This window comes from Oncorhynchus gorbuscha, linkage group LG16 (genome assembly GCF_021184085.1).
Source record: "Oncorhynchus gorbuscha isolate QuinsamMale2020 ecotype Even-year linkage group LG16, OgorEven_v1.0, whole genome shotgun sequence".
In the NCBI taxonomy this organism is placed as follows: Eukaryota; Metazoa; Chordata; class Actinopteri; order Salmoniformes; family Salmonidae; genus Oncorhynchus; species Oncorhynchus gorbuscha.
In genome coordinates this window covers 78,268,975-78,290,753 of record NC_060188.1, presented here as the reverse complement: position 1 = coordinate 78,290,753, position 21,779 = coordinate 78,268,975, and the positions used below count along the sequence as shown (strand labels likewise).

The following is a 21,779-nucleotide window of genomic DNA, read 5'->3' as shown; positions in this document are numbered from 1 at the left end:
ACTCCATTTGGCTCCTCCCTTCCTATAGGCAGAAACTCAAACAGGAAGTACTCGTGCTAAGGACTATTCAACGGTGGTCTGACCAATCGGAATTGTTCAAGATTGTTTTGATCACACAGACTGGGATATGTTCCGGGTTGCCTCTGAGAATAACATCAACGAATACATGGATATGGTGACTGAGTTCATCAGGAAGTGTATAGGAAATATTGTACCCACTGTGACTATTAAAACCTACCCTAACCAGAAACCGTGGATAGTTAGCAGCATTTGCGCAAAACTGAATGCGCGAGGCACCGCATTTAACCATGGAAAGGTGACTGGGAATATGGCTGAATACAAACAGTGTATTTATTCCCTCCGCAAGGCAATCAAACAGGCACAACGTCAGTATAGAGACAAAGTGGAGTCGCAAGTCAACGGCTCAGACACAAGACATATGTGGCAGGGTCTACAGACAATCACAGACTACAAAGGGAAAACCAACCACGGACACCGACTACTTGCTTCTGGACAAGCTAAACACCTTCTTCGCCCGCTTTGAGGATAACACAGGGCCAACGACACGGCCCGCTATCAAGGACCGTGGGCTCTCCTTCTCCGTGGACGACTTGAGTAAGACATTTAAGCGTGTTAAACCTCACAAAGCTGCCAACTCAGACGGCATCCCTAGCCGCATCCTCAGAGCATGCACAGACCAGCTGGCTGGAGTGTTCACGGACATATTCAATCTCTCCCTATCCCAGTCTGCTGTACCCACTTGCTTCAAGATGTCCACTATTGTTCCTATACCCAAGAAAGCAAAGGTGACTGAACTAAATGACTATCGCCCCGCAGCACTCACTTCTGTCATCATGAAGTGCTTTGAGAGGCTAGGATTATATCACCTTTACCTTACCTGACACACTAGACCACATATGTCAGAGTCAAGGCCCGCGGGCCACATCCGGCCCGCGAGAAGGTTTTTTACGGCCCCTGGGATGATCTTGATTTGTTATTAGAACCGGCCCGCAGACCGCAGCAAGCCGGCAGCCCGCAGATCTTTTACACGCACCAATACTACATTTCCCACAATGCAACGGTGACGCACCGAGCAGTAGGCTGCTTCATTTCAATATTTATTGGCACAGCAGTTGTCAGCATCACAGTAAAATTAACTTTCAGATACCCATCAAAAATGGCAAAACGGAAGGTGGACACTGAGAACCGGGGGTTTCAAACAAGGTGGGAGTCGGAGTATTTGTTCACGGAGGTAGCTGGAAAACCTGTGTGTCTTCTGTGTGGAGAAAGTGTGGCGGTACTGAAAGAGTATAATCTGAGACGACATTATGAAACGAAACACGCGGACAAAAACAAGAATATGGACATGGAACAAAGGCTACAAAAGGCAGAGGAATTAAAACGAGGCCTCAAATCTCGACAGGCTCTGTTCAAAAAAGCCAAATCACAAGGCCAGGCTGCTGTCAAGGCCAGTTTTATTTTGGCAGAAGAGATCGCTAAATCAGCCCGGCCATTTACGGAGGGGGATTTCATCAAAAACTGCATGATTAAAGTTTGTGACGAAGTTTGCCCAGAAAAAAGGCAACTCTTTTTAAATGTGAGTCTGAGCAGAAACACCATTGCCGAGAGAGTAGACCAGTTGTCCATCAATCTAAAAGAGCAGCTTGTGAAAAAGGGAAAAGATTTCATTGCATATTCCTTGGCTGTGGATGAGAGCACCGACATTTCTGACATTGCCCAGTTGTCAATTTTCATCCGCGGAGTGGACTCCAGCCTAAGCGTGACAGAGGAGTTTTTGGCTTTACGTCCTATGCATGGCACAACTACGGGGCATGATTTGTATGAAGAGGTGTCAAGATGTGTAAATGAGATGGAGCTGCCTTGGGAAAAACTCGTGGGTTTGACAACCGACGGAGCACCTGCGATGTGTGGACACAGGAGCGGACTGGTGGGGAAGATACGGGAAAAGATGCAAGAGGAAAACGCGACAGGTGAGCTGACAGCTTATCATTGTATCATACACCAGGAAGCGTTGTGCGGTAAAGCCTTGAAAATGGAGCATGTAATGAGCATCATCACGCGCACAGTTAACTTTATCAGAGCCAAAGGTTTGAATCACCGCCAGTTCAAGGCATTTCTGACGGAGTTAGAAACGGAGCATGGTGATTTGCCTTATCACACAGAGGTGCGATGGCTAAGCCAGGGAAAGGTGCTTCAAAGATGTTTCGAGCTTTGTGAGGAGATTTGTCTGTTCTTGGACAGCAAAGGGAAAGACACAACACAACTCCGAGACGAAATGTTTCTGTGTGAAATGGCTTTTCTGTGTGACATTACGAGTCATCTGAATGCAATGAACTTGCAGCTGCAGGGTCGGGATCGTGTCATCTCTGATATGTACAGTACAGTGAAGGCATTTAAAACCAAGTTGAGTGGATGATAGAAAATTGCTATTATTGTTTTTTTCTTTGAAGTAAATTTAGCCCACTTTTGCTAAAATAGAAAATATAGGCTACTGATGGTGCCTTGAATACCGGTTTCTTTCATTTAATGTTCATGTTATGGGGATTTTTATATAAAGGAAATTTGTCTTTTGTGTCTGTTGAAAATTAAAGATTACTGACAGAGCCATAAGAAAATATTGCTTTATTTATCTGATCATATTGGAATATATTTGTTAGGTTTTCAGTAGGTTCAATTAGGTTCACTAGACTATATGCGTCATTTAAAAAATTTTCAATGAACATTCGAACAGTCCGGCCCTCGACTTGTAGCTAAATTTTTTATTTGGCCCTCCGTCCATTTGACTTTGACACCCCTGCACTAGACCCACTTCAATTTGCTTGCCGCCTCAATAGATCCACAGAAGATGCAATCACCATCACACTGCACACTGCCCTATCCCATCTGGACAAGAGGAATACCTATGTAAGAATGCTGTTCACTGACTATAGTTCAGCATTCAACACCATAGTACCCTCCAAGCTCATCATTAAGCTCTGAGCCCTGGGTCTGAACCCCGCCCTGTGCAACTGGATCCAGGACGTCCTGACGGGCCGCGCCCCAGGTGGTGAAGGTAGGAAACACCTCCACTTCGCTGATCCTCCACACAGGGGCCCCACAAGGGTGCAGGCTCAGCCCCCTCCTGAACACCCTGTTCACCCATGATTGTGTGGCCATGCACACCTCCAACTAAATCAATGAGTTGAATAACTTCACATAATTGTAAGGGAGGGTTTGACATTTTTTAAATTTATTTATTTATCCATTATTTTACCAGGTAAGTTGACTGAGAACATGTTCTCATTTGCAGCAACGACCTGGGGAATAGTTACAGGGGAGAGGAGGAGGATTAATGAGCCAATTGTAAACTGGGGATTATTAGGTGACCATGATGGTTTGAGGGCCAGATTGAGAATTTAGCCATACATACATTAGTCTAAATATTATATTTCTGGATTTCATAAATGAGAATTGGGCTAAAGGTACGGCGTCCTTATGTCCTACATATGTCCAAGCAGCTGGCCGTAAGGTGTTCAAGCTGAGTTTGTGATGTCTATGCAATTATATCTGTATGAGTTTCATGTCAGGTCATGCTGCCAAGGGAAATGCACACTCTCAATGTGGAATTTAGTCTTTTCTTAAAAATTAAAATGACCTAAATCACATGTCTTGCTCAGCTGTGATATGACAGTGATATGCCTTCGAGAAACACACAAAAGTAGGTAGTCATTACTGCCCAGAATCCCAAAAGTCTAGTCTCACAGTAGTTGAGCAACATAACTGAAGATGATGTTTGTGATGTTGACTCAACTTCATGTCAGGTCATGCCAAAGGAAATTCACACAAATTGTAGAGCCCTTTTCATTAGTAAAGTTTATCATCACTTAAAGGCGCTGAATGGTCAATCTGACATCTGCATTTGCCGTTCAGCATTTACGGTGATATGGCCTCTGCAGAAATCAGGGCATTCATACTTATTGCTTTGCGAAGCAGAGCAGAGCTGTTGTCTAGATGGTAGGTCTACATGGGATCAGACACCGCAGCCTTCCAGTGGCAGTAATGCTTACTTTTGTTATGTAAATTTGGTTAAAAGTCATTCAGATGTCATGGAAAATATGTATAAACCCTTAATAGTGAATAATCAGGTCTCTTCATGGAAATAGATAGCTCCTGCACTTCTTTCATCCCAAGTCAAGCACTGCTTAAAAATACCATTTATAAAAGGCAGCATATTGCTCTTAGTGATCAAGGCAGATGGAGACTGTGAAGAGAACTGGCATGTCTTGTGGGGTATGCATGGGTGTCTGAGTTGTGTGCTTGTAATTTAAAACAGACAGCTCGGTGCATTCAACATGTCAATACCTTTCATAAATACAAGTAGTGATGAAGTCAATCTCTCCTCCACTTTGAGCCAGGAGAGATTGACATGCATATTATTGTTTGCTCTCGGGGTGTACATCCAAGGGCCAGCAGTGCTGCCCTGTTCTGAGCTAATTGGAAGAGGGAAGTCCCTCTTTGTGGCACCTGACGACATGACTGAAGTGCGATAAAACTAGAGCCTGTAGGACCTGCCTCGTTGATGGTGCTGTTAAGAAGGTCGAGTAGCGCTTTATTATGGACAGACTTCTCCCCATCTTAGCTACTGTTGTATCAAGTTCAACTTCGGATAACCGGTCATACGAAAGTGGCTTACTTTTTATACAGATCCATTTCTATGCTAACGAATCCTAACTTGTTCCAGGGCAGGCGAACACGGCTAATTCCACTTACCATGAATGAAATGACTCTGCCACAGTTCTTGACTTGGGATGAAAGAAGTGCAGGAGCTATCTTTTTCCAAGTCTGTCCATTAGACTATGTTCACAGAAATACACAAATGACATTATGCTAAAGACACCTGATTATTCCCTGTTAAGGGTTTATACACATTTTCCATGACTTTTAACCAAATGTTCATGACTATTATTACAGCCTACATGAAAAAGCAAGCATTGACGTCGGAAGGCTGCTGTCTGATCCCAATCGATTTTGCCTCATTGTGTGTATCTGGGCCGGCAATAGGCTACTTAGTTTCATAGAAGAGGTGGTACGCAATTCCTCCAAAATATTAAGTGCCGGTACGGCACTATGGACAGCACTTGCCCAAGTCAAGCACTGCTCTGTCACAAGTTGAAGACCAATTAAATCAGATTCCCTCCCTCTTGATTTTGAAAAATGTTCACTAAAGTAGTGCACTGAGACTTTACAACAGCTGTTCACATACTCTGCGTCTCAAAGGCACTGAGTGGGTTTTACCAAAACTTGAGCCATAACAATGTGAACGAGTGGAAGCATCTTCTGACAGGTGGCTGGTTTCATCAGGTCTGTGGCAGCCTTGTGTTCTCAGAAAACCAGATAACCACAGTGGGATCCAGACAGGAGTCTGAATGTCGACGCCTTCTGACAGTGTCTGAAGGTCACAACACTCAAAACAGGTTAACACACACGCACACACACACACACACACACAGGTCTCCTGAAGACGAGACCTTACAGTTTATCATAACATAATTTATTAACCCTTTAAAAGGTATAAGGCTTTGGTTTAACCTTCTTCAGCCCAAGCAAGTCTCTTCTTATTGGTGTCCTTTAGTAGTGGTTTCTTTGCAGCAATTTGACCATGAAGGCCTGATTCACACAGTCTCCTCTGAACAGTTGATGTTGAGATGTCTTTTACTTGAATTCTGTGAAGCATTTATTTTGGCTTCAATTTCTGAGGCTGATGACTCAGAGATGCTTGTTCTAGGTCCCAAGAAACAAAGAGATCTTCTGTTGAATCTGACAATTAATCTTGATGTTGTACAGTCGTCTCAAATAAAACTGAAGTACCTGGGCGTTACTCTGGTCCCTGATCTCTCTTTTGACGAGCATATCAAGATTGTTTCAAGGACAGCTTTTTTCCCATCTGCGTAACATTGCAAAGATCAGACATTTTCTGTCCAAAATTGATACAGAAAAATGTATCCATGCTTTTGTTACTTCTAGGTTAGACTACTGCAATGCTCTACTTTCATTACATGGGCTTGCTCCTACCTATCTTTCTGATTTGGTCCTGCCGTACATACCTACTGTAACGGTTTTCTAGGTGTGGTGAAGGAGAGTCGGACCAAACTGCAGCGTGTAGATTGCAATCCATGTTTAATGAACAAAAAACGTAACACGAATCTAAAACACAAACACTACAAAACAAAGAACGTAACGTAAACCGAAACAACCTATACTAGTGAAAACTAACATAGACAGGAACAAGGACACTAAGGACAATCACCCACGACAAACTCAAAGAATATGGCTGCCTAAATATGGTTCCCAATCAGAGACAACGATAAACACCTGCCTCTGATTGAGAACCACTCCAGACAGCCATAGACTTTTCTAGATCACCCCACTAGCTACAATCCCAATACATACACACCAATACGGAAAGGCACTGGAGCAATGAACCGCCCTTGCTGTCTCTGACAAGCCGGTTGCCCTCTCCACTGAGATTCTCTGCCTCTAACCCTATTGCAGAGTCACTGGCTTCCTGGTGCTCTTCCATGCCGTCCCTAGATGGGGTGCATCACTTGAGTGGGTTGAGTCACTGATGTGGTCTTCCTGTCTGGGTTGGTGCCACCCTTGGGTTGTGCCATGGCGTAGATCTTTGTGGGCTATACTCGGCCTTGTCTCAGGATGGTAAGTTGGTGGTTGAAGGTATCCCTCTAGTGGTGTGGGGGCTGTGCTTTGGCAAAGTGGGTGGGGTTACATCCTGCCTGTTTGGCCCTGTCCGGGGGTATCATCGGATGGGGCCACAGTGTCTCCTGACCCCTCCTGTCTAAGCCTCCAGTATTTATGCTGCAGTAGTTTATGTGTCAGGGGCCTAGGGTCAGTCTGTTATAACTGGAGTATTTCTCCAGTGTCCTGTGTGAATTTAAGTATGCTCTCTCTAATTCTCTCTTTTGGGGGACCTGAGCCCTAGGACCATGCCTCAGGACTACCTGGCATGACTCCTTGCTGTCCCCAGTCCACCTGGCCGTGCTGCTGCTCCAGTTTCAACTGTTCTGCCCGAGGCTATGGAACCCTGACCTGTTCACCGGACGTGCTACCTGTCCCAGGCCTGCTGTTTTCAACTCTCTAGAGACAGCAGGAGCGGTAGAGATACTCTCAATGATCGGCTATGAAAAACCAACTGACATTTACTCCTGAGGTGCTTACCTGTTGCACCCTCGACAACTACTGTGATTATTATTTGACCATGCTAGTAATTTATGAACATTTGAACATCTTGGCAATGTCCTGTTATAATCTCCATCCGGCACAGCCAGAAGAGGACTGGCCACCCCTCATAGCCTGGTTCCTCTCTAGGTTTCTTCCTAGGTTTTGGCCTTTCTAGGGAGTTTTCCTAGCCACTGTGCTTCTACACTTGCATTGCTTGCTGTTTGGGGTTTTAGGCTGGGTTTCTGTACAGCACTTTGAGATATCAGCTGATGTAAGGGCTATATAAATTTATTTTATTTATTGAACTTATCCTCTGCAGCAGAGGTAACTCTGCGTCTTCCTTTCGTGTGGCAGTCCTCATGAGAGCCAGTTTCACAATATTGCTTGATGGTTTTTGCAACTGCACTTGAAGAAACTTTCAAAGTTCTTGAAATGTTTCACATTGACTGACCATGTCTTAAAGTAATGGACTGTTGTTTCTCTTTGCTTATTTGACCTGTTCTTGTCATATGGACTTGGCCTTTTACCAAATAGGGCTACCTTCTGTATACCACCCCTACCTTGTCACAACACAACTGATTGGCCCAAACACATTAAGGAAATACATTGCACTAATGTCATTTTAACAAGGCACACCTGTTAATTGAAATGCTTTCCAGGTGACTATCTCATGAATCTGGTTGAAATAATGCCAAGAGTGTGCAAAGCTGCCATCAAAGCAAAGGGTGGCTACTTTGGAGAATCTCAAATATATTTGGATTTGAACCCTTTTTGGTTACTACATGATTCCATATGCATTATTTCATAGTATTGATGTCGTCACTATTATTCTCCAATGTAGAAAATAGTACAAATATAGAAAAACCCTTGAATGAGTAGGTCTGTCCAAGCTGTTGCCTGGTACCATATAATTCAAAAGTTTGGGATCACATAGAAATGTCCTTGTTTCTGGAAGAAAAGCACTTTTTGTCCAGTAAAATAACATCAAATTGATCGGAAATACAGTGTAGACCTTATTAATGACTATTGTGGCTGGAAACGGCTGATTTTTGTAATGGAATATCTTATTGGCGTACAGTACAGAGGCCCATTATCAGCAACCATCACTCCTGTGTTCCAATTGGCATATTGTGTTAGCCTTTTAAAATAAACTTGGATTAGCCAATTGATCATTAGAAAAACCCTTTTGCAATTAAATTAGCACAGCTGAAAACTGTCTGTCTGATTAAAGAAGCAATAAAACTGGCCTTCTTTAGACTAGTTGATTATCTGGAGCGTCAGCATTTGTGGGTTCGATTACAGGCTCAAAACGGCCAGAAACAAAGACCTTTCTTCTGAAACTCAGTCTATTCTTGATCTGATATAAAAATTATGACTGACTTATAACTGACATCAACATTACTATTAAGACTAAGTGAGGTGTTTGTGTGTTTTGTTAACAAATGGGACAGTATGATTATCTATCAAGAATAGTGTCTTTTAGATCTCACAGTCTTGTTTCAGTTGGGAACTGACCAATAAAAATGTGTTAACTAAAAACACCCTCAATAAAAATCAATAAAAATCATCTAACAGCCTATCGCTGTTGATCTTCCACCTTGTTGACACACCCACTTTCAGAAACTCCACATATGTATTTACCCATACTTGTAGCCATGTGCTACATGGATGAGCAGTTACAAGCCTGCTTGAGTTAGCGGCAGGCGGACGAGCAATATCCACTGTCGTAATACAGATGAAGCCTGAGCTGGAATGTGAAGCTAACTGAAGCTGGTTAGTTTTAGAAAACCCTGAGTAGATATGTTGTTTCGAAAGATACCCGTTATCATTTAGCGATTTGTAATCATAAAGCTTTTCATATTACCCATAGTAATAATACCACCTCTGTACTTCAAAGAGTTTAAACTAACAAAATATTATTGATCTCTGAACATTTATTTAAGATTTTCAAAATCAATATAATACAGCATCTTAAAAAGATAAAATATCTGACCTACAAAATCCATCCTAATACTCGTTTTTAAAAACATATCCAATGACATTTACATCAAGCAGCATAGAACACAGTAAAACATTTCAATTGGAGTAAATGAAAACATGAGCAGACAGAAATGTGCATTTCTTAAGTTGAGTCCCAAATTCATTCCTACCATTCCCTCCTTTAAAAATGGAAGGAATTAATAACACACAACTACACCAGAATGAACTTTGTACAAACGTATGGTGCAAATCCTGAAGTGACTTGAAGGCCCCATTTCAATTCTGAGGTCTATTACTTAACAGACATCAAATTAAAGAACTCAAGAAATGTGACCTGGGAGGACATGGACATTTGGTTCCAAATAGATTATTTAAAATCACTGAGTTTGACATCCATAATTAGAAACACTGTCCTTCCAATTATTCAGACATTTATACATGTTATGTGCATCACACAGATCAATCATCATAAGTGAAAAGCTATACAAGTACTTGTTTTTTGAACTAGATCAGCCATAGCGCTTTTCTCTTTCATGACAGTTATGCATAATCTCTGGTTTTGTTTCTTTTTTTGTGATAAAAAATATATTTCATATTCAATAGACTACATGGATATTATATTAATTAGTGTTACCAGATAGATGGTCCAGTAAAGACCTACACTGAGAAATGTCTGTTTATTAAACCGGTCATGCAATCAGTAAAATGTCCCATCTAAGCATTGAAAATATGATCATCCAGTATATAGCCCCCATCCAAAAACCTTAATATCCTTATAACACCACCTTTCTTTTTCTTATTGCTTTTGTTCCACCGAGCATGGCAAGACTGGCCTCCTGTTGAGTGAATTTTAAAAGAAATTAAACATTTTCACAATTGATCTGGAACAGCCCTTTGAACAAAAACACACTTTAAAAGGATACTTTGGGATTTTGGCAATGAGGCCCATTATCTACTTCCCCAAGGCCATTTTTATGTTTGTGTCCAGTATGAAGGAAGTTAGAGGTAGTTTTGCGAGCCAATGCTAACTAGCTTTAGCACAGTGACAAAGTCTATGGGTATCTGCTAGCAGATACGCATAAGACTTCCAGTGTCCTCCTCCCAGAGCACTAAGAACCTTGGCGTGATCCTGGACAACACCCTGTCGTTCTCAACTAACATCAAGGCGGTGGCCCGTTCCTGTAGGTTCATGCTCTACAACATCCGCAGAGTACGACCCTGCCTCACACAGGAAGCGGCGCAGGTCCTAATCCAGGCACTTGTCATCTCCCGTCTGGATTACTGCAACTCGCTGTTGGCTGGGCTCCCTGCCTGTGCCATTAAACCCCTACAACTCATCCAGAACGTCGCAGCCCGTCTAGTGTTCAACCTTCCCAAGTTCTCTCACGTCACCCCGCTCCTCCGCTCTCTCCACTGGCTTCCAGTTGAAGCTCGCATCCGCTACAAGACCATGGTGCTTGCCTACGGAGCTGTGAGGGGAACGGCACCTCAGTACCTCCAGGCTCTGATCAGGCCCTACACCCAAATAAGGGCACTGCGTTCATCCACCTCTGGCCTGCTCGCCTCCCTACCACTGAGGAAGTACAGTTCCCGCTCAGCTCAGTCAAAACTGTTCGCTGCTCTGGCTCACCAATGGTGGAACAAACTCCCTCACGACGCCAGGACAGCGGAGTCAATCACCACCTTCCGGAGACACCTGAAACCCCACCTCTTTAAGGAATACCTAGGATAGGATAAAGTAATCCTTCTCACCCCCCCCCCTTAAAATATTTAGATGCACTATTGTAAAGTGGTTGTTCCACTGGATGTCATAAGGTGAATGCACCAATTTGTAAGTCGCTCTGGATAAGAGCGTCTGCTAAATGACTTAAATGTAATGTAAATGTCTAACACTAGTTAGCAATTGCGCTAGCTAGCAACTTCCTTCAAACTGCACACAGAGACAAATGGTATCTACGAGTTAATAAGACTCTTCTTGCCAAAATCCTGCAGTATTCCTTTCAGAATCACTTTTTTTTCAGTAGTAAGGTTGAATCTCCTCATATCCTGAATATCTTGGCCACTCTGGGCAGATCCCATGAGAGCACCTGGGACTACCGTAGTGATCGAAGTGAATTCCCAAATCAAAGGAGTGCATCTGCTGGGTACTGCTGAAGCTACCCTGGCCTTCACTCTTCAGAGCAGACCGGATAATCCTGTAGTTCTGGCCCTGGTTGCTGTCCCAGTATGTCTGGCCATTCACTTCATAGCAGATGGCAAACTCTACCTTCTCGTGTGGTATCAGTGCAGCTGGAAGGGAAACCTCGAAGGAGAAGGTATCACGGTCCGAGCCCGTGTATGTGTCCTTAACATAATGGCACTCCAAGTCGGTGTAGCTTTTCCAGGTGTCAAAGGTCAAACGCACCTTTAGAGACTTCTCAAAGGACAGGTTTTTTACCTTCACAGTTCCAGCCAGTGCCCTCTTTTTCAACATGCAGTTTTCCAAGCAGACAAGCTCGGTCTCCAAACGCTGGCGGAAGAGCAGGTAGTCAGAAGAGGGCTGGGTGAAATCCAGCACCAGTCTGTCCTCAGTTAATTTGAGCGCAGCGCTGAACAGATCTGTGATGTTGAGTGGAATGTCAATAGCATTGTCGAACAGGGAATAAACCTTCACCTTGGTGAGGGCCAGGCCATTGTGGTCGGCAAAGGACACTCGCCTTTTGAGTTTCCCATTCTCCTCATGAATAGCGCTCTCTGATTTAATCTGCTTAGGAGGAGCAGAGGATTTGAACCTCAGGCAAGGGTTCAGACAGGGTCGTAGTGGTTTCAGTGATTTTGGGGTCCTGTAGCAGAAGTCATCGTTCCACAGGTAGAGCGGCATGGCAAATTCAATCAGCCTGGTGGACTTGAGGATAAAGGCAAAATACACTAAGGGAAGAAAAAGAAAAAAAACATACCAGAAAGTTGTGGTGAAAATATTGTCATTCGACAAGTTACTTCAAACAATGTTTGCCAGAGAACAAATGCTCCTTGCACACAAAACATTATGCAACAGTAGGCTACATGTGTGGTCACAGAGAAACATAGCGTCTTTAACTTTCATTAAAGGAAATAGCTTATTTCAGCTGACAGAGGTCCTGATTTATGTACAGCCATCACATGCCTCTAGTTGTATGTTGTATAAGATCAATGTTTAAGTTACCAAAATATATTCTCTAACCTTCCTTTTCAAGGTGAATAATCATGCCTTTACCATTTGTAGTCATTTGAAAAAAGGGAAGGTGATCATTTATAGCCTTCTGAAATGCTGTTTGTATTTTTCCCAAACAAACAATCAATGAATTTGCTTTCTCCATACAACTACATTTCATGTAGTTGACACATTTGATTGGCTAGTCTTGTCTTGGTGGTGAAGCAGCAGCACTGTCATCAATCCTCTGATATCTGACTAGGCAGCATACATTCGGGAAAGTATTCAGACCCCCTTCACCTTTTCCACATTTTGTTACGTTACAACCTTATTCTAAAATGGATTAAATTGTTTTCCCCCCTCAATCTACAGACAATACCCCGTAATAACAAAGCTAAAATTGGTTAGGAAATGTTCACATTTATTTAAAAAAAATAACTGAAATACCTTTTTTTTTTTTACAAAAGTAATCAAACCCTTTGCTACGAGACTCGAAATTACGCCAGATTTAGCTCTATTCTTTCAGGGGTATATTCATTCTGCCCATTCGTTTGCAAAACGTTTCTTAAACGGAACCTAAAGGAACGAAGCGGGGACGGAGCTAAATGAATTTGTCCACTAGAAGTTCGAGTTTAGCTCAGTTTGGTTCTTAAACGGTTTCCGTAATGAATATACCGCTGGTTTCAGCTTCTTTGAATATGGAACAAAAACTGAACTCAATGTTATAGGCTAGGTTACTAACCACTGCAAACTGGAGTGGTTAGCAACTAACACAAGTTATATTTTTATTCAGTCAAGAAACAAGCTTACCTTGTGCAGTTTGTTAGAAATATTTGCAATTAATTAAGCGATAGGGTAAGTCTACCAGTCAGAAATCACCATTGCACGGTCAACAGCGGTAAAAGCTCCTCTTCCGTGTCGTTTATATGTGGGCTACAATGTAGGTATATATATCACTTTTGCAGCAATGTTACTCTATAACTGCTACAAACCAATGACCTGTCGCAATTTCACGAACTGTACCCAGTTTCAGTCATGCCACCGGCTCGTTGCTTTAAACGCCATACTGGGTTCACAGGGTATATAAATAAAATAAAACATGCTGGTTTCACGTGAACGTGTACCTGTAGCCAATCACAGTAGGCCGTGAAGGAATGCTCGGTGAATGATGGGGCAGGTTCGAGACAGTGGATATATGGTTTTGTAGAACGACTGTGAGGCCGTCAGTTCCGGTGACTTTTTCAAAGGACATTCTACTCCAAAATGAATGAAAATAAAAACATAATCTCAATATAATAGCATTAAACCAAATAACATATTGGTCCATATCAGATTATGCTGTTTTGCAATAAGCATTATCACCTGTAGCCCAACATATTTATTTTTGTTTTTATTTTACCTTCATTTAACTAGGCAAGTCAGTTAAGAACAAATTCTTATTTTCAATGACGGCCTAGGAACACTGGGTTAACTGGGGAGCAGGTGTGCATAATCAGTTGCCAGAACCGGTGGTTAGTAGAAAGCGCTGGAGAGGGTAAGCGGATAGGAGAGCAAGTGGGGGTGTGACAGAATCTGGAGAATTGCAATACATATTGTATCGGCACCTGAGATAACATCATATCGTGAGGTCCCTGGCAATTTCCAGCCCTAATAATCAGTGGCTATAAATAAAAAGGCTGAAGGAGAGGGTTGCCCCAAGTCAGTTAGGACATCTACTTTGTGCATGACACAAGTAAATGGACAATGACCCTAAGCATACTTCCAATGTTGTGGCAAAATGGCTTAAGGTCAACAAAGTCAAGGTATTGGAGTGGCCATCACAAAGCCCTGACCTCAATCCTATAGAAAATTTGTGGGCAGAAGTGAAAAAGTGTGTGCGAGCAAAGAGGCCTACAAACCTGACTCAGTTACACCAGCTCTGTCAGAAGGAAAGGGCCAAAATTCACCCAACTTATTGTGGGAAGCTTGTGGAAGGCTACCCGAAATGTTTAACCCAAGTTAATTAAACAATTTAAAAGGCAATGCTACCAAATACTAATTGAGTGTAAACTTCTGACCCACTGGGAATGTGATAAAATAAATATAAGCTGAAATAAATCACTATTATTCTGACATTTCACATTCTTAAAATAAAGTGGTGATCCTAACTGACCTAAGACAGGGAATTTTTACTCAAATTAAATGTCAGGAATTGTGAAAAACTGTGTCATGCTCGCTATCCTCAAACTCCCTGTCATAAATCGACCAAGGCGCAGCGTGCATGTAGTTCCACATCTTTTGATGAAAGTGAAACCGAAACAACCAAAAAACAAACAGGTAAACAGCAAAGACCGGGGTGCACACAAACACACACAGAAATATAATTACCCACACAACACAGGTGGGAAAAGGCTACCTAAGTATGGTTCTCAATCAGAGACAACGACAGACAGCTGTCCCTGATTGAGAACCATACCCGGCCAAAAACAAAGAAATACAAACATAGAATGCCCACCCTAGTCACACCCTGGCCTAACCAAAATAGAGAATAAAAGCCTCTATGGCCAGGGTGTGACAAACTGAGTTTAAATGTTTTTGGCTAAGGTGTATCTACACTTCTGACTTCAACTGTATGAATCAGGCCAAAGTTTGTTCCTTATTCACTCCAGCTTTGGTCACGTTCACATGGGTCCAACAAAAACATCTTATTGAGTGGTTGACATACAGTGCCTCCCACAAGTCAGGCGATGGCTGCATAGTGCTTCCGGTGAGAAGCAACTGCAGCAACTTCATCAAAAGAAGCATGACCTTTGATCACATGTAGGTTTATGCAGTTGACATGTAGGGGGGAAGTCTGACATTTTGTATCCCCATAATGGAACAAACTTTGAAAGGCGTTGGTCACCTGTAGCAGAATTGAGCCGCTAGAACTCCGACCATTTAGCCCCGGTCTCCCCTATGCACTCTAAGTAAATGCTGAGCAATATTGCCAAGCAATGTTGTTGGCAATGAGGTGGGGTATGATACACTGGACCAATGATGAAGCATATATTAACTTAAAACAAAATTTCCCCATTTAATTACTCATCTCATATAGCTTGTTGTTGCCTGTTGACTGCCACATATGTAGTGGAATGTAAACTCAGCAACAACAAAAAAACGTCCTCTCACTGTCAACTGCGTTTATTTTCAGCAAACTTAACATGTGTAAATATTGGAATGAACATAACAAGATTCCACAAACATGTGATGAACAGAAGTTGAATAATAAGTCCCTGAACAAAGGGGAGGGGGTCAAAAACGAAAGTTACAGTCAGTATCTGATGTGGCTACCAGCTGCATTAAGTACTGCAGTGCATCTCCTCCTCATGAACTGCACCAGATTTGCCAGTTCTTGCTGCGAGATGTTACCCCACTCTTCCACCAAGGCACCTACAAGTTCCCGGACATTTCTGGGGGGAATGGCTCTAGCCCTCACCCTCTGATCCAACAGGTCCCAGATGTGCTCAAAGGGATTGAGATCTAGGCTCTTCGCTGGCCATGGCAGAACACTGACATTCCTGTCTTGCAGGAAATCACGCACAGAACGAGCAGTATGGCTGGTGGCATTGTCATGCTGGAGGGTCATGTCAGGATGAGCCTGCAGGAAGGGTACCGCATGAGGGAGGAGGATGTCTTCCCTGTAACGCACAGTGTTGAGATTGCCTGCAATGACAACAAGCTCAGTCCGATGATGCTGTGACACACCGCCCCAGACCATGATGAACCGTCCACCTCCAAATCGATCCCGCTCCAGAGTACAGGCCTCGGTGTAACGCTCATTCCTTCGACTATAAACGCGAATCCGACCTCGGTGAGTCAAAACCGCGATTCGTCAATGAATAGCACTTTTGCCAGTCCTGTCTGATCCAACGACGGTGGGTTTGTGCCCATAGGCGGCGTTGTTGCCGGTGATGTCTGGTAAGGTTCTGCCTTTACAACAGGCCTACAAGCCCTCACTCCACCCTCTCTCAGCCTATTGTGGACAGTCTGATCATTGATGGAGGGATTGTACGTTCCTGGTGTAACTCGGGCAGTTGTTGCCATCCTATACCTGTCCCGCAGGTGTGATGTTCTGATGTACCGATCCTGTGCAGGTGTTGTTACACATGGTTTGCCACTGCGAGGATGATCAGCTGTTCGACCTGTCTCCTTGTAGCACTGTCTTAGGTGTCTCACAGTACGGACAGTGCAATTTATTGCCCTGGCCACATCTGCAGTACTCATGCCTCTTGCAGCATGCCTAAGGCACGTTTACGCAGATGAGCAGGGTTCCTGAGCATTTTTCTTTTGTTTTTTTCTGAGTCAGTAGAAAGGCCTCTTTAGTGTCCTAAGTTTTCATAACTGTGACCTTAATTGCCTACCGTCTGTAAACTGTTAGTGTCCTAACGACCTTTCCACAGGTGCATGTTCATTCATTGTTCATGGTTCATTGAACAAGCATGGGAAACAGTGTTTAAACCGTTCTCAAAGAAGGTTTTTACAAATTACCTTTGAAAGGCAGGGTTCTGAAAAAGGGATGTTTCTTTTTTGCTGAGTTTAGTAACTAACATACAGTACAAGCAAAAAATTGGTTTTACCCTCGCTTTGGGCAACCACTCAACTTACTGTCTTTCAAATGGCAATGCAGACATAAGGATAACTAGATTTAGACACATTTTTACTCTCAATTCTAAGCTATGAAGTGTAAATGGTATTCATAAAGCTAGCCGGCTAGTTAAACATCCAAAAAAACAAATCTAAAACGGAAAAAAACATGTAAAATCTTCATGGCTAGCTAGCTAGCGAATTAGCCTGTTTGTCCCATTGATTTAGCATGGGTTGCAGTTAGCATGCTAATCAATTAGCATGCGCGCCACCTTGGACACAGTATGTATGTATTAACGTATTATGATATATTACACAACGGGTGGGTCTAATCCTGAATGTTGATTGGTTTACAACCGCATTCTAGCCAGTGTCTATTCTACAATTTACCACAGGCTAAATCTATGCCATTATATGCCTATTTACTCTGTTCCATCTAACTGAGCAATCTACTATCTCATCAGCCCAGCCAGGCAATATATAAACTTGATCTCCACTATAAAAAGCATCTATTCATTATCTCACATTTCTTTCAGAGTAACATTTAGTTTTCAACAGCAGAGATTTTGTATAAACCTTGCTGCCTGTCTCTCCGATATTTGCAACATTATTTCAATTTTCAAATTATATCTCTAGCTGTCCTATATTCATGTGGAATGTGTTGGGAGTTGGGATGAGACAGGCAGGCAGCTTTTCTCAGCCAGTCTAAATCATGAATCAGCATATTTTTTATGGATATATACAAAGGACTATCAATAGAAAACAGGTCAAATGAAACGAAGTGCAGCTAGTAGGCTCTTTCCAGCTTCAGTTTGAAGGTATTGTGCTAGCTCTGTTGTTGGCTAGCCCCTCTGAACAACAATGTCCTGACGAGAGAGCACATTTCCTACGGCAGGTGAAATCGCACATCATTAGCTCATTGTTATGGATGTATCCAAATAGATGTCATTAGAAAACAGCTTAGACAAATGCAAATGCAGCTACTTTGTTGTTATTCTGGCTGCACTGTTTGACATGACTGTAAGTTAGCCATAGTTAGCTAGCTAGCAACTAAGGGATAAGAACATTGCCAGCCAGTATGGCAATGAAACATTTAGAACGAACGACTGGGTCGCGTCCATAGATACAGAACAAAAAGACTGAACAACTGGGTCGCGTCTCTGCCAACCGAACCGATAGAACGAACGACCCGCTGGCTTGGGTAGCAACCCCAGATTTGTGTTGGGACTATATCTTGTGGAAGACTGAAATAGTATTAATACATTAATCAATAACATTTTTTATGAAAATGTGTATTTTAATATGTTGGTAGAATATGTATTTTGCAGCAAAATATGTATTTTGGTATGTTGGTAACAAACATGTGTCTTTGAGGGCATTGTCACTTCAATATCGTAGTGAAGAAACATATGAGAAGTGAATGGACAACATTTCACTCCAACATGGGTGTTGATTTTCTCTCGCTACTGCTCAAAAAATGGTCACCATATTTTCCTAAATATTTTGAAACAACAGACTGATCACATGACCAATATCTGAGCTCTGATTGGAGAATTCCTACAAAGGAGGAGCTGCCGATCAAGGGCGCGTCTGTAAATTCACTCATGCTATCTACGATTTCAGAGCACTCTCTTCTGAGTGTGCCAGAGCGCAGAATAACTTACGATTTTACGAACGGCAACACCCGTCGAATATGACTGGTGTCGTTAAAGTTGGCCAAAAAAAACATCATTACATTGTTGCCAAGAGCACAGTTACACCATGACCAGACTGGGCACGTCACATGTGCGAGCGTTGCAAAATAAATTTAGAAATCCATGTTATTCAATTATTGCACCCACACTGCTCGTGCGTGCCAACGAGCGTCTGCATTGCCAAGGGCTAAAATAGAAGTAATTCCTATTTCTGACGCAGATCGAGCTGCAAGTCATGCCTCTCCCATCTCCACATTGGTTTATAGAAGCAGGTACCCACGTGCCATCTCCTCATTGGTTATACCCACGTGGGTGATTGAAAGACGAACTGTTTTGCCGGTTGTCGTGGTAGTACTATGAAAGTGTAGATGCCAATCACCATATAAATTCAAAGGTGAAAAAGCCTGGAAGGAGGAGAGATGACTAGAAACGATTCGGTTGACCGTTTTATGTGTGGATTAATTGTCGGAGTAGAGGACCTTGTGCATTTCAGGTAAAATAACAACTCAATGTTTATATCCCATGACAAATTAGCTAGCAACAATAAGCTAGCTAAATAGGACAAGCTAGCTAGCTAAATTGCTATACATGTTTAATGCTTTTTGACCTGTCCCCAAATTAATGTAATTGGTTCAGAGTTTGTTTTGATATTTTAACCTGCGTGTCTTGATTGCGTTTGGTGTGGGGGGAGAAAATAAATTTATGCACGATGGCGCACACACGCAGCCAGTTTGGGTTCCGTGAAAACAGTCACCAACACTCTAGATAACATGAAAACAGACTAACCAGCTCTGCTAGGGCGAGTAAAATGGTCTGGAAGTAGCTAGCTAGCCAACTTGACCAGTTAGCTTGGTTGCTTGACTGCTGTTGTGAGGTCAGAACGCTTGGATCAACCCTACTCCCCAGCCAGACCATCCCTCCCCCTCAACAAACAATTACACTGCTCACACACCAATGGACATATATTGATCATTGTTACAGTTGTAAACATGTATACAGTATATATATTTCTTTTTTTCATTCACACCGGCACTGTTGGAGCTTGGAGCTTAAGTATGTCACTGTACACTGTAGCTACATCTGTGACCTGTGCAGGTGATCAAATACAAATCTAATCTAATCTTTGTTGTGATGTCAAAATGAGGGTTGTTGTAGCCTACAAAACAAACTCATCAGCGATTGGATAATCACTAACCAATCAGAGGATCAAAGCCAATTACGAATTTTCCGAACGCTGCTTTACCCATGTGTGTTCTCGTTCTGGCCCAACCCATAGGTTTCTGGGACCAATCAGGGGCCGGTTTCCAATAGCGATGGAATTTAGTGTTTTAGTAATGTGTAACAGTATAATTTTAAACCGTCCCCTCGCCCATACCCGGGCACGAACCAGGGACCTTCTGCACACATCAACAACAGTCACATTTACATCATTTTACATTTAAGTCATTTAGCAGACGCTCTTATCCAGAGCAACTTACAGGAACAATTAGGGTAAAGTGCCTTGCTCAAGGGCACATTGACATGTTTTCACCTAGTCTGCTCAGGGATTCCAATCAGTGATCTTTCAGTAACTGGCCCAACGCTCTTAACCGCTAGGCTACATGAGACAAGTCAAAGTTTGTCAGTGATTGGTCAAGGGTACTACTCCTAGTTTGTTGTCATTCAACGAGAGGAGTAGTGTTTTTTTTTTTTTAATCACCTGAGAAACACTGCACCAAACCTCTTAGCTAGATGTAAAATTGCATCACTAAGACCTCCTTTGCAAGAATTCAAAATTAATGACAGATTTTGATTTCTTATATTCATTCTTACTATTCTGAGGAAGTGTTCCTGGTTATGTTGTTGCTATAGTGGCTCAAGAGGGACAAACAACGGTAATATTGCATTTTTTTCTTGTTTTTCAAACAACAGTGTTTTGGGAGTATGAGAGCACAGATGGTGTAACGGATTTCTTCCGTTGAAGGAGAGGAGGACCAAAATGCAGCGTGGTTAGAGTTCAACATGTTTAATCAAGACCATACACGAGAACACTACAAAATATAAAACAACAAACATGGCAAAACCCGAAACAGTCCAATCTGGTGCAATGACACAAAAACAGAAGACAACCACCCACAAAGTACCCACAGAATATGGCTGCCTAAATATGGTTCCCAATCAGAGACAACAATAGACAGCTGCCTCTAATTGAGAACCAATCTAGGAAACCATAGACCTACAAACTACCTAGAAAGGAAACAGCCCCATAAACATACAAAGACCCCTAGACCAGACAAAACACATAAATCCCCCATGTCAGATAACTAAGGCCAGGGCGTGACAGACGGTTGCTTCAACAAGCCGAGTTCTGCTAAGACCCAATCGAACCTATGTATGCGGACGCTTTTAGGTTTACTGCTCAAATAAACAAATTGTTTGCTACAAAACTATTTGGAAATGGTCCTTGCTATCGCGAATCCTTGGGACGTCCCTACCCCATTGAAGTTGACATATAAAATGCTTAAGGTTAGGTTAAGGTTAGGGTTTAGGATTGGGACTTGCTAGCCTGATGACTCCCTCTAAATTCTTCCGCTGTTCTTCTTCTTAAGTATTATGAAAAAAAGTTTAAAGATGCATGCCACCACTGTGTTGGCTGTGTACCACACTACTATTCTGTAGTATGAATTCATTACACTTTGTGAAAAAATTGCCTTACCAACTAACCCTACACCCATTAAAACATCAGCACTATTCCATTACTTTGGCTCTATCTGATCCTACACCAGGCCAGCAGCCTGGGACACTATCATTCAAAACACCTTTTAACTCTTCTGCAGTAAACTCTCGTACACCTAAGTCCTTCCCTGCAGTTGTCATCACAACATCTATCCTCTGTGATGTTTGTTCAATTCCTGCAGTACAGTTGACAACCATGGTCATGAAGCCCAAAAAAAACAACCTTACTGAAGGACATGCTATTCCTATCACTCTCTATTGACCTCAGCCTACTCACAGGGATCTTCTTAGGATCTCTCACCCTGGACCCATCTACTACACTCTTCAAATCAAAGTCTATTACCATGAAATGCTTAGTTACAAGCTATTAACCAACAATG

The 21,779-nt window shown here is 42.5% G+C and overlaps 1 protein-coding gene across 1 annotated transcript; it reads right to left on the bottom strand.

Annotated features, from left to right (window-relative positions):
- Nucleotides 1-11,039: 11,039 nt before the first annotated feature.
- Nucleotides 11,040-13,504, bottom strand: LOC124000419 (protein phosphatase 1 regulatory subunit 3B-like). The gene is made up of 2 exons (XM_046306767.1): nucleotides 13,196-13,504; nucleotides 11,040-12,123 (listed from the first exon to the last, which is right to left on the bottom strand). Exon 2 carries the CDS (start codon nucleotides 12,074-12,076, stop codon nucleotides 11,234-11,236), a length of 843 nt encoding a protein of 280 aa, XP_046162723.1. The 5' UTR covers nucleotides 12,077-12,123; nucleotides 13,196-13,504; the 3' UTR covers nucleotides 11,040-11,233.
- Nucleotides 13,505-21,779: the final 8,275 nt, after the last annotated feature.